This window comes from Petromyzon marinus, chromosome 2, assembly GCF_048934315.1.
Source record: "Petromyzon marinus isolate PM22_M1 ecotype Great Lakes invasive population chromosome 2, UKy_Petmar_22M1.pri1.0, whole genome shotgun sequence".
In the NCBI taxonomy this organism is placed as follows: Eukaryota; Metazoa; Chordata; class Hyperoartia; order Petromyzontiformes; family Petromyzontidae; genus Petromyzon; species Petromyzon marinus.
Window position 1 is genome coordinate 11,570,548 of NC_133668.1, and position 12,866 is coordinate 11,583,413.

General features: G+C 41.4%; 1 protein-coding gene across 1 annotated transcript in view; it reads left to right on the plus strand.

The window, feature by feature from the left end:
• The first annotated feature begins 312 nt into the window (after positions 1-312).
• The window catches only part of LOC116947419 (acid-sensing ion channel 1-like), a 134,938-nt gene continuing 122,384 nt past the window's right edge, over positions 313-12,866 (plus strand). The window contains exons 1-2 of the mRNA XM_032963125.2: positions 313-2,355; positions 5,841-6,543. Coding sequence (XP_032819016.1) covers positions 5,980-6,543 — 564 coding nt within the window. The 5' untranslated portion in view covers positions 313-2,355; positions 5,841-5,979. The remainder of the gene's footprint in view (positions 2,356-5,840; positions 6,544-12,866) is intronic.

A 12,866-nucleotide genomic window follows, 5' to 3' on the forward strand; every position in this document is an offset into this window, starting at 1 on the left:
ATAATACAGATGGCAACCTCTTCAGTCAGGTGTACATCACACTGAAATTGCACGTGTTTTATCTGCCATTTTTGTCATCATGAAATGTATGCTTTATATTTCATTTAACCAGCACCCAATAGAGTGCTAAAAAGTGCTTTGTGTTTTGCCCACTGTTCTGCCTTTTTTCCCCACTGTTTTAGGATTTAAATAAAATTATCAACGTCGCTTTAAGTGAATTAAGGCTGATATAATACATTTTTGGTAATTATAACAGCACTTACATTTGTAACAAGTCTTACTTATGATATAGACATGAATATCAAACATAATTATACTTATTCATAAGTGCCTTTGTCCATGTCACTGTGTTCTTACGTGAGGAACATAAAACAAATGAAGTGCAATATTTATGATGATTGATGATGTATGTAATTTTCAACAAACTAAGTCAATATGATTCTTTCTTTGATTGATGTCTCAGACTTATGATTTGCTGCACTAATTTTGTGCATGCTATAAATCGGACTTTAGAACACACATTTTACAAGGTTGCTGTCTGTAATATTATTTTAATGTGAATTGTGAAGTTCCAAAACTACATAGGGCCGCTAAAAATAGTGCTGTATGTGATGTCTCTGCAATCCTCAAAGATGAGGTCTGTGCTCCCAGAATACATTTATGTTTCTACATGTGGGAGGCTTTTGAAAGGAATAGTCAATATGTTCTCTTTATTCACTGACCAATTGTATGTATGCCCATATGTTGTTATGTTGAATATAGTATAGTGAAAACCCTAGTATTTAAATTACATTAGTATTAGCTGGTGGCAGAATAACTATTAAAATACACTGGTATTTTTAGCTAAGCCTTATATCACCATAAATGGCGTCTGGTATATTCCAGTTTCTGGCCTTTTCGTCAAGATGATATCTCTTATTTCTTTGGACACACAAGTGTGAAATGGTTTTGTCGTCTCAACTTATTTAGTCCAAGTAGAAAAGCCTTATGCAACTGATTTTTTTAAAATTAATATTTACGCGTCAATAAAAAAACCCGTGCTTGTGAATATCATGGTTTTGTTGTTTGTTATTGTTGCTGTTGTGACACCTCGACTTGTCCAGCTGCACCTTGTATGAAAGTGGCAGCATGCTTCGCAGTCTATGGACAATTACTCTTTATATTACGGCTCTGTAAAAGCACTGCAGTCGCAGTACCTGTGGGATAATTGAGTAAATGGGTTCCCAAACATATAAGGGAAATCGAGGCGGCTTTTCGGACGTTGCAATCACGTGAATCAATAGCCACACACATGCTCGCGTTCAGTCTCGCGTCGTCTCTCGCGCTCTACGCTGTCTCATCTCGCCTTTCTGCTTCGCGGTGAGAGAGAGAGAGAGTGAATGCTTCGCCACGCTGTTCGTAGTCTCCAGGCAACACAGGCGAGAGAAGCCCGCCGCCAGTGAGTGCGGTGTCCGGTACAAAAGGCGTCGTTGTCAGTGCACTGCAGTTGTCTGCATATTTAAAAAAAAATTTGCTCTGCGTTCTGCAGCGCTCAATCATGCTGATTTTTTGTTGTTGTTGAGCAAGAAGTAGCGAGAACACCCACCCTGGGAACTGACGCTTCCGACACGCGGAAGGCGGCAGCCACCCCCTGTAATAACCTCTTGAGAGTACCCCTGCACTACCTGGGATTCTCTCCGAGAGAAGAGGGCACTCACTGACGCTGAACCCAAGATACTGGCGCCTCCGCTGTGGCATGGGCTAGCGTCTGACACATGATGAACATCCTCCCGTTACGCCCACGTCCCCTCGGATCTGTGAATGAACGGTGCTCAGTCAGGTCTCTAATAAAGAGCTTAACTCGCTCTGAGCGCCGCGCAAACTGAAACCCGAGTTTTAATTTAACACATCACATATTCGACACCGCCAGTCGAGCAGGACAGCGCACATTTGCATCTTTGTAAGAAACAGTCGCCCGCCAGACTGCTGTCTCAAGCACCCAAGAGGCAATTATGGTTGCTTTTTTTTTCTCTCTCTCGCTGTCTCATGCCAAATCCCATTTACTGATCCTTTCACGCCACATCCTTGAAGACTGCCGATACAGAAACCTAATATCCACAACCCTCAGTGGGGAGCGCGCCCCCCGCCGTCCCTGCCTCCCCTGCCAGTCTGCCCTCCCACCATCTCCCCCCAAAACATGACACGCAGTGGTTATAAATCTGGCAGAGCGCTCTCCGGCACGTCAATCTGCGATCACTTGGGAGATTCCTCGGCTCAGGGCGAGGTGTCTTGAGTGCATCTTTGGCCGGTCTATGAATCGGCCACAACGTCCGCTTGGGCTCGACTGCGTTGCGGGACAGCCCGGCTGCTGCAGTGGTGAGTACTGTCGCGTTTGCTCCGCCGGCTGAGATCAACACCGCTCGCCGTGGTTTACAATGCGATCTCTGTGCTTGCTGTTCGCGATCAGGTCGTAATTAAGTTTGTGCAACTGTCTCTCTCACCAAAGACACATGCTTCGAAGCTCTTAGTGTCCCGTGTCGCGCTAAAGTAACCTACACGATTTAATACGGCGTGTTGTGCTGCCTGTTGTTCATGGAAATGCATGGAATGGTTCAAGTATTTATTTGTAATGTCGATAGAGTGTATGCTGTGTGTGGATAGCACGGCAATTAATGATGTGCATAGTATTTATTTTATTTTCATCAGTTCATGTTTGTATTGGTTTGGCATATCATTATTTCAGATTCATCTCATTTTAAATTGTAATCGTCATCAGCCATGATCTATCAAATGTCAGGAGCGGGCATCCCTCTAAGCCTTTGCCATCTCTCACTGTCTCGCGATGCAATAATCCATCTCCAGCACACGAGACGATATAATTTCACCATCTCCTCGTTGGATGCTCTCTAGGTTGCGTTTCATTCCTTGGCTGTCATTGAATTGTTAATCTGAACCATCCCTTATAGTGACGTGCCCTGTCCAAGCCCACTTACTTTTCTGAACAGTCAATATTATGTGTACATGTTTATCTCCTGCTTCTCTCCCTCTTTTTGTGTATCAGTAATTCTAAGCACACACATCTCAATGCTTCTTTGTGCACTTTTCAGCCCTTTTCCCTATTCTTTCTCAATGTCCATGTTTCTGAACCATATCTTAGCAGTCTGCTTTTTTGGACATTGCTATGCGTCTTTTCATTTTTTTATTTCAGTTTTCTAAAAGTGCTCCAACCCGCTCTTATCTACGGTATTATTTCACAATTCTGATCCCTGTCTGCTCTCAACAACTGCCCAAAGTATACATGCTCTCCGGCTGTGCCCCTCCAACAGATATGTTCAATTGTTTTGGTGAACCTGCACATGTGCAGTGACTGACTCAGAGATACTAAAAGTAGGAGGCACTCTGTTTATTAACAGCCTTAACAGTTCACACTTAGTAACTACAGTTCCCAGTCAGGACAGCTGGCAGACTGCCTGACTGATGACGCCGAGATGTTGAAGACGTAGACGGCGACAAAGACTCTAGCAGCACGGCGAGGGGATTCCGCTCCAAACGACAGCCCTGAGCTCTTGCTCGGGGCCCCCTTTTATCCTCCCAACGTGGCCTCGTTCCGCTCCGGCCATGCCCCCTCTCTAGAACCTACTAGCGGGTTCCCGGGCTTCCCCCACGTGCCCCTTCTGTAACCTTTCCCCTACATCCGTCTCTCTGGTCTATCACGTGCCCTGCTGTCAGTCAGGGCTGCTGTAACTGCAGATCCCCGTCCCTGCCACCAACAAGTGCTATGCTGCTAAGTGACCAATTCTATATCACTACACATGTATTTAGTCTTGTTTGTATTCTTATAGATTTGTCAACCCAACTTTGCAGCCTCTTGTATTATTAGGTTGTTCAATAAATTCCAGTAATTCATCTTCCAAGTTTCACATCAACATCGCCTAAAAGAGGACAAAACTAATTACAGTTAAAAGCAAGATAATTAACATTTTTAAATATGTAGATAGGTATGTATATAATTTTAGACTAACTCTAAATAACAGATGCAAATGCCGAGAAAAAAATCGTAATTGTCACCATTTTGAATCATGCAATAAGAAGCATGGCAAAGGATAAGGCATAGTGGGAGAAAAGGTTAACATAACCTTAAACTAGACTTCAAAACAGATAGAATTGAAGAAAAAAATTCAATACCCATAACTCAAAAATCATTGGCGATGTCACAGGTTGCAATTAGAGCATGAGAGCAGCAATAAATAATGTTGATTGGCAATTCACAAATGGTAACCCCTGATTACAAGCCCGTGTCTTCTTATCACACGTATATAAAGTGTTCTCAAGGATTATTGGGATCAGAATAAGGAATCATTTAGTGTTGGGGGGAATTCAAATTGCCCGGGTGAGGAGCGGTCTGTCACTGAACACGAATGAATTGGCACTGTCAGGGCCCATAGTGGATAAGGTTTTCTGGTGTTGTTGCTTTCTGTGATGTTTATTACGGTCCTTAGATTATTATGATTACTATGTTTTAATTTTCACCCATTTAAATACAAAATCCCAAGTTGTGCATTAATCTAGTATTCTTAAAGGTTTTTCAGACTGTTCAATACTGTGTGGCGGTGAAACTGAACGCCGCCACACAGATTTGTAAAGAATGCCAAGAAATAAACTGTGGCCAAAGACCATACCGGATTTGTTGCTTAGTTTTGACAAATGGACATATTAGAAAGTGATATTACTGTGTAGGGTTTTGCGGTTGTGCTGTGTGTTTTCAGATTTTATGGCAGTTTGTTTGGCAAGATGTCTGAACTTTAACTCACATTAAACCAAAATAAGCATTCCAGTTTAAAATTACTCTTTCGAATAACTCTCCTACAACCCAGAAACACATCAGAGAGCTTTTAAAAAGTGTTATTTTTTTAATGGATTGCTCGTGCCTGTTTTATTTAAATTCCTGTTGTCTTGGTAGTTAACCACAACATATCTTAGATACATACATTATGTATCATAATGTATGTTTTGTGATGGATTTTATGTTATGTTAACATTTTTGTAATAAGATTTTATTCCTAAAGAAATAACGTAGTGTGTCGTGTATAGTGTGGTGTGTAGTTTTTTTGTGGTAGGTAGTGTGTAGTGTGAGGTATAGTGTTGTGCTTAGTGCATAGTGATATGGAGTGCGTACTGTGGCGTGTAGTGTATAGGGTTAGCAGTGGTCTTTGAAGAGTTGGTTTGCTGTAGGGAATGTGATTACTCACAAATGACCTTGGGAAGTTGTAGAGTGACGAAGTGAATACACGGTAACATCCATTCTTACTTAAGGACAGCTTCAGTCCTCATTTGAAATAAAAGCAATACAATATACAGGTATTGGGATTTAGACGACATGAATGTTTCTGTGCACAACAGATACTGAAAGCATCAGAGGCTCAAGGTAGTTTTTGCAAAAAAAATCAATGATACGCAATACATTTGTTTAAAGAATCGTATTGATTGCTCGTATAAAGCTGCACTATTCTTTTTTCAAGTAAAGGTATAATAAATATAACCCTGTGCTGTTGTATACATATCAAAGTATCTTGACTAGAGCACAAAACACTCTTTGCTGGAAAATTGCAATAGCATTCCATTTGGATGTTATTTAAAAATGTAACTTTCAGATAATATTGTAGCAAATATCAAATAAAATTATGAAACACAATGACTCAATTCTGGTCGTATAATTGTCACCAATTGTTACTGGTAAATTAGTAATCAGGACGAAATGGGTGAAACGAAAATAAACATAAACACGGGTCTGAGTAATTTTAATTGCCATCTCAAACAGCAATGGGAGAAGTCTCGAAAATCCCACGTTTCCATCCCCACAGGTGCATGCAGTCTCTGTTCACCATCCTCTACACGCCTAGTTGTTAAGAGCAGCATTTCCGAGAAGACATCACCTTACAAACGGTGCGGCATCAGACTCGAAATTGACCCCGAGCTGCCGTTACCGCACTCGCGAGGATAATGGATTTAAAGGGGGCCCCGTCGGACGAGAGCCTGGACCAGGCGCGCCCTTCCAGCGTGGCCACGTTCGCGGACAGCTGCACACTGCACGGGATCCGGCACATCTTCTCACCGGGGGGGCTGTCCGTGCGGCGCCTGCTGTGGCTGCTGGCCTTCCTAGGCTCGCTCTCCCTCCTTGTGCTGCAGTCCCTCGACCGGGTGCAGTACTACCTGCGGTACCCATGCGTCACCAAGCAGGACGAGGTGTCCACGCCGCTCACGGTCTTCCCCGCCGTCACCCTTTGCAACCTCAACGAGTTCCGCTTCTCGCGCATGACGCGCAACGACCTGTACCACGCCGGCGAGCTGCTGGCACTGCTCGACGAGCGCATGGAGATCGTGGAGCCTCGCTTCGCCGACGCTCAGGTCATTGCGCAGCTTAGGAAGCACGCCGACTTTCGCGTCCACAAGCCTCGACCGTTCAGCATGCGGGAGTTCTACGAGCGGGCGGGCCACGAGCTTCGGGAGATGCTGCTCCACTGCAAGTTCCACGGCATGAACTGCACGCCCCAGGACTTCCAAACGGTGAGTCTCCTGCCCAATTGTTCTCTGTTAGTTATCCTCTCGAGATGCATTTGTTCGAGGTCGTATCAACACAAATGTTATTGTCTATTGCATTCATCTCTTCGTTGTTATGCTTTATCACACTGTGCTAGAGGGAACAGTCGCGTATTTTCCATTTAGAAAGATATATTTTTTGAGAGTGTGACTCATGAATATATTTATGGTGTAACATAACTTGTATATATTTTGCGTCGAGTGTATAGTTTTCTGTAAATGAGAGCAAAACATAATTTAGCCAGTAAAGCCTGAATGCGTCTGAAGACTAATTTTCTGGAGGTTCTTACATGAGTATTTTTTTTACTTTTTTAAATGCGTTTTTTGTTGTTGTTTTGTATGAGAGAACTTGCTTGCACAGATGAATGCTATGCGTAAGAGAGGATAACGCTCAAAGGCCGACAAATGGACCATGAATGTACTTTCTGTACTGCCATCTGCTGGTCACCTTACAGATCAATGGATGTGGATGTTTAACAAATCTATGTGATCGATCAATCCTTGCCTGCAAAGTTCTGCATAATAGGTGCGTGCCACCACCCACTGGGCCACGTGCATATGTATTTTAGTTATTTTAGCATACATTTTATGATATGGAATATTTACTCTTGCTCTAGCTCAAGTTTTACTTTTACATCAGTTGAAGATAAGTTGTGGTTCCTGGTAACAATTTGCATTCTCTCACTATCATTCAATTATTCATCACATTGCAAAGGGATCTTTTTGAGAGATTCAGTTGCTGTAAAGATCATGAGCTACATTTTGTTTGGACATTATTAAATGCATGTGTCTTGAAATGTCAAGGCAAAGTTGGAACTGTAATTGGAATTAACGCCTGCGTCTACCAGCTCCAATTTCTGTGTGGCTTTACTGTCAAGGCCTACATCTGTTGATAAGACCCTTTCCACCACGCGACACAGCCAAACAAATGAATTTTGATGTATCCAAACGTTTACCCGATAATTGGTAATTTGCAGATCAATTCTCACAATTAAATTTAACAATGAGATGTATCATAACTAAATTTATGGTAGTTGTGAGCAATTAGATACATTTAAATACAAAATTTGGTTGTTAGATTTGATTTTAGACCTAATAGTGAACTGAAACAATAATTTGTACATTAAAGGCTTGTACACATGAAAATTAAAAAAAAAAATGTTTGGTTATGTTGGATGGTGGAGGCGCTTAATGACAGAGATTCGGCCAGATCATTAATTCCGTGACATAACCTACTTGTTAAGTCATTAAGACTCAACTTAGGTTACCCTCGGCTTAAACTACTATACAATAAGCAAACAAGCTCGAAACCGATATTGGGACTAAAAATTATTGTGAACATACACATGTGTGCAAGTTTAACGACTGCAAATGATTGGAGTACCATATATTGAAATAGTTTTTTTACAAACCAAATGCATTATTAGGCTTGTGTTGAAGACTCGTATATTTGTTATGCAAAATAATATGTTAATCCTTGTTAGGGGTTTACAATCTTTAAGAGCAAAGATCGATGAGAGTATTTTTAAAGCCATTTTTGCATAGAGTATACTTTGAAAGTGTTACTGGAGTATGAAGACAATTTCTCAGTAGACAGTACAAATATTAATTATAGTCGGCAGTGAGAAGCCATGGCTTTTTTTGCTTAATAAAAATGAGATTTGTAAACGCAACATTCCCCAGTACAAAAACGTGATACCCAGCTTTGCTGCACATTTGTTCCTGTGTATACCTCTCGAAGGACTGTAAGGTTGGGTTCTTGGGAATAAAAAAAAGTGATTTGTTTAAGGCATTTCATAATTACAAAAAATGCACGCATTAATACATAATCGCACATGCCTACATTGGCTGAACACGGGCTAATTTCCATTCACCCCTGGCTGCACCAGTACGCGAGTACTGGGCACTTACACACACAATCTCTCCTCACTATTGCACTCGTACACACAGGCCCTATCTTATTCTAACATCGTCGTGAATAATCTAGGCCGATGGCTCCACATTACATTTCATAATCATCTGTTTTGCCATAATTGATCTCAAACATTTCTCCAGTTCTTTCAATTATAATAAATACAATTTTAAATAATTATTTCTCATTTTATGTGTTTAATTGCATTGTCATTACATTTTACAACGGAATGCGAACACTGCAATAAATGCACCTCAACGTTTACCGGTGTTTTATTTTGTAATGATGAACTTTGAAAGGGTGTTTAGGAGTTGTAAAATATTTAATTTTAAAGAGTGTGGGTGGCTTCACAATTATCAGTAGACTCATTATTTTAAAAAATTGTCTGTAATAGAAAAAGCTGAAAGTACAACATACACTTGGAAACCAAATTTTGAGAAGGCACTATGGGCCCGATTCATGTAGCTTTATTGGAAATCATTTAACAACTTTTATGCGGAATGACAGCTGCTTTCGCATAAAATTGGATATATTCAGCATTTTGGAATTCATGTGCATCTAATTCCATATAACAACAAATCTTTTCTGCAAGTGTGTGTGGTGATGGCAGAGCCTTTCCACAAGTACCCCAGTGCGGTTGCTGTTGTTCGCATGAGGTGGCTTGCACAACTCACTCATCATATTGTATTGTTGGTTTTCTATGGTTGAGTGACGGGTTCTTTACCATGCGGTCGTGCGTTGTCATTCTGCCCTAATTTTTGTTATTTTTGACTTTTTTTTAGTCTTGGTTTTAGCCGGGACGGCTATATTTTTAAGAAGTGGGGGGGGAGGGGGGTGATGTCATAACAATAGAGCCTGTTTGTGATGTGAGTGGACTAGTGGCCACGGGAGGTAATGACAGGAGAGTCAGCCTACAGTGCGAATGCACTAGTGGCCACGGAAGGTAATGACAGGGGTATCAGTTGTGATTCCGAAGGGACTGGTGGCTACGGGAATAATCGAGAAGGGAGCGTGGTCAGGTGACGGAAGAGAACGGTAGAGTCTGCCGGTGGAGCGAGCATCCAGAGTCAGCTAAAATGATCGAGAAGGGGGGCGTGGCCTCTTTTACAGATCATATACAGCTGGGAAATTCAAAAGTAATAAAAATTATATAAAAAATGTAGGATGGCTGCAATTCATGAAAGCTTTCCAACCGGGAACGAGGCCACTGGGATACACCCTAAAAGCCGTGGCAACACGGGGCACAGTGGGAGAGTGGATATGGAATGAATGCTCAAATGCCATCTGGAGCAAATCAAGGGGCAGCATGCAAATGAAGAGTGAGAATTTCATATTATTGCCACTGTTGGGAATATATTGTTGAACAGGAATAACAGTAGTCCCGTTGAAATAGTTTACTGCGCTGTAGCAAGTGTTGAAGCACCTGAATAAAAAATGCTGACATACATTTGCGATATAAGCGGTTATAGTTTAGAAAACGTTATTAAACGATTCCGGAATAACAATGTGTGCAGCGTGAGATTGTTTTCTGAAGGACATTTGCTTTAGTTTTTTGTGGTATTTGGGGTTACAAGGTAGGTGACCTGAAAGACAATAACACAACTCGTTGATTGAAATCAAGCAATGCATGTTTTTTTATTATAATAGGGTTTTCCCCTTTTTTCTGGCAACAAAACAGGTGTTAAGATGTTAAAACACCAAACTGAAACCTTTTACAAGGAATCATGTCTACATTAACCACAATGCTTGTGGTCAGAATGCAAACAAAAAACATACTCTGATCATATATGCATACTCTTGGGTCTTTACGTCAAGTCACGCAAATAATTAATAATAGATCACGACGTTTCGATCGCTACACAAGTAATCATCTTACCTGAAGACGATTGCTTGTGTTGCAATCGAAACGTCGTGATCTATTTATTTTTTATTTACGTGACTTGACGGAAAGACCCAAGAGTATGAATTCCTGCAGTCACGAAAGCTTTAAATCAATAGAGGCATTGTCTTTGAAACTGATTGGTCCACACCAGAGACAGATTTCTTTTGACCTATTATATTTTGGTACTAGAAAAGGAAATCCCATGAGGTTTTTATTGTAATTTAATTATTGTTGCTTAATTTAATGTATTCCACAGTGTGATGCTTATAAAAGGCTTTTGTTGTGGTAATTTCCAGTGAAGAAGAGCCATTTTGTGGTTGATTGCCGACATCGCAGTCAGGAGAGCCCTTTGCACATTTCCCATCAGCCCATCACATTCAAAGGTCCTGCTTATAACAGACATCGTCTCTTGGGGGACTCAGAATCCAACAAAGTACACTTGCATATATAAAGGATGCGATTATTGTAGGATATTTATCATGAAGCTCATACAGTGAGGGAAAAAAGTATTTGATCCCCTGCTGATTTTGTAAGTTTGCCCACTGACAAAGAAATGATCAGTCTATAATTTTAATGGTAGGTTTATTTGAACAGTGAGAGACAGAATAACAACAAAATCCAGAACAATGCATGTCAAAAATGTTATAAATTGATTTGCATTTTAATGAGGGAAATAAGTATTTGACCCCCTCTCAATCAGAAAGATTTCTGGCTCCCAGGTGTCTTTTATACAGGTAACAAGCTGAGATTAGTAGCACTCCCTTTAAGAGTGTGCTCCTAATCCCAGCTCGTTACCTATATAAAAGACACCTGTCCACAGAAGCAATCTATCAATCAGATTCCAAACTCTCCACCATGGCCAAGACCAAAGAGCTCTCCAAGGATGTCAGAGACAAGATTGTATACCTACACAAGGCTGGAATGGGCTACAAGACCATTGCCAAGCAGCTTGGTGAGAAGGTGACAACAGTTAGTGCGATTATTCGCAAATGGAAGAAACACAAAAGAACTGTCAATCTCCCTCGGCCTGGGGCTCCATGCAAGATCTCACCTCGTAGAGTTGCAATGATCATGAGAACGGTGAGGAATCAGCCCAGAACTACACGGGAGGATCATGTCAATGATCTCAAGGCAGCTGGAACCATAGTCACCAAGAAAACAATTGGTAACACACTATGCCGTGAAGGACTGAAATCCTGCAGCGCCCGCAAGGTCCCCCTGCTCAAGAAAGCACATATACATGCCCGTCTGAAATTTGCCAATGAACATCTGAATGATTCAGAGGACAACTGAGTGAAAGTGTTGTGGTCAGATGAGACCAAAATGGAGCTCTTTGGCATCAACTCAACTCGCCGTGTTTGGAGGAGGAGGAATGCTGCCTATGTCCCCAAGAACACCATCCCCACCGTCAAACATGGAGGTGGAAACATTATGCTTTGGGGGTGTTTTTTCTGCTAAGGGGACAGGACAATTTCACTGCATCAAAGGGACGATGGATGGGGCCTTGTACCGTCAAATCTTGGGTGAGAACCTCCTTCCCTCAGCCAGGGCATTGAAAATGAGTCGAGGATGGGTAATCCAGCATGACAATGACCCAAAACACACGGCCAAGGCAACAAAGGAGTGGCTCAAGAAGAAGCACATTAAGGTCCCAGAGTGGCCTAGCCAGTCTCCAGACCTTATTCCCATAGAAAATCTGTGGAGGGAGCTGAAGGTTCGAGTTGCCAAACGTCAGCCTCGAAACCTTAATGACTTGGAGAAGATCTGCAAAGAGGAGTGGGACAAAATCCCTCCTGAGATGTGTGCAAACCTGGTGGCCAACTACAAGAAACGTCTGACCTCTGTGATTGCCAACAAGAGTTTTGCCACCAAGTACTAAGTCATGTTTTGCAGAGGGGTCAAATACTTATTTCCCTCATTAAAATGCAAATCAATTTATAACATTTTCGACATGCGTTTTTCTGGATTTTGTTGTTGTTATTCTGTCTCTCACTGTTCAAATAAACCGACCATTAAAATGATAGACTGATCATTTCTTCGTCAGTGGGCAAACGTACAAAATCAGCAGGGGATCAAATACTTTTTTCCCTCACTGTATGTTTTCCACTATAATAGACGCGACCTTAAGTTGCTTATGTTACCTCTAAATACGAAAAATATTTTGTGAGCATTATGGCTGTTGCGTTTTACAAGTCTATTTTCGAGTTTTAATCTCCTGGAGTTATTTTTTATAGCTTGTTCCGAGTCTGGTGTCCTTTAAGTGCCATAGATGTTATTATTTGTATAATTAAGATTTGAAGCTGTGCCATTGCTGCAAACGGATATGTTTTAATTGACACATGTGGTTTGTTTCCCACTTGAGTTTAATTAAGACAAGAGAGTTATGCTCGAAATTGGTACAACATTTGTGAAATGATGGGTGTCAAATCAAGAATGGGATGCAGACCGATTTTTGTAATATCCACTGTGGCAAGTCTACTGAGCCTCTCATAAAAT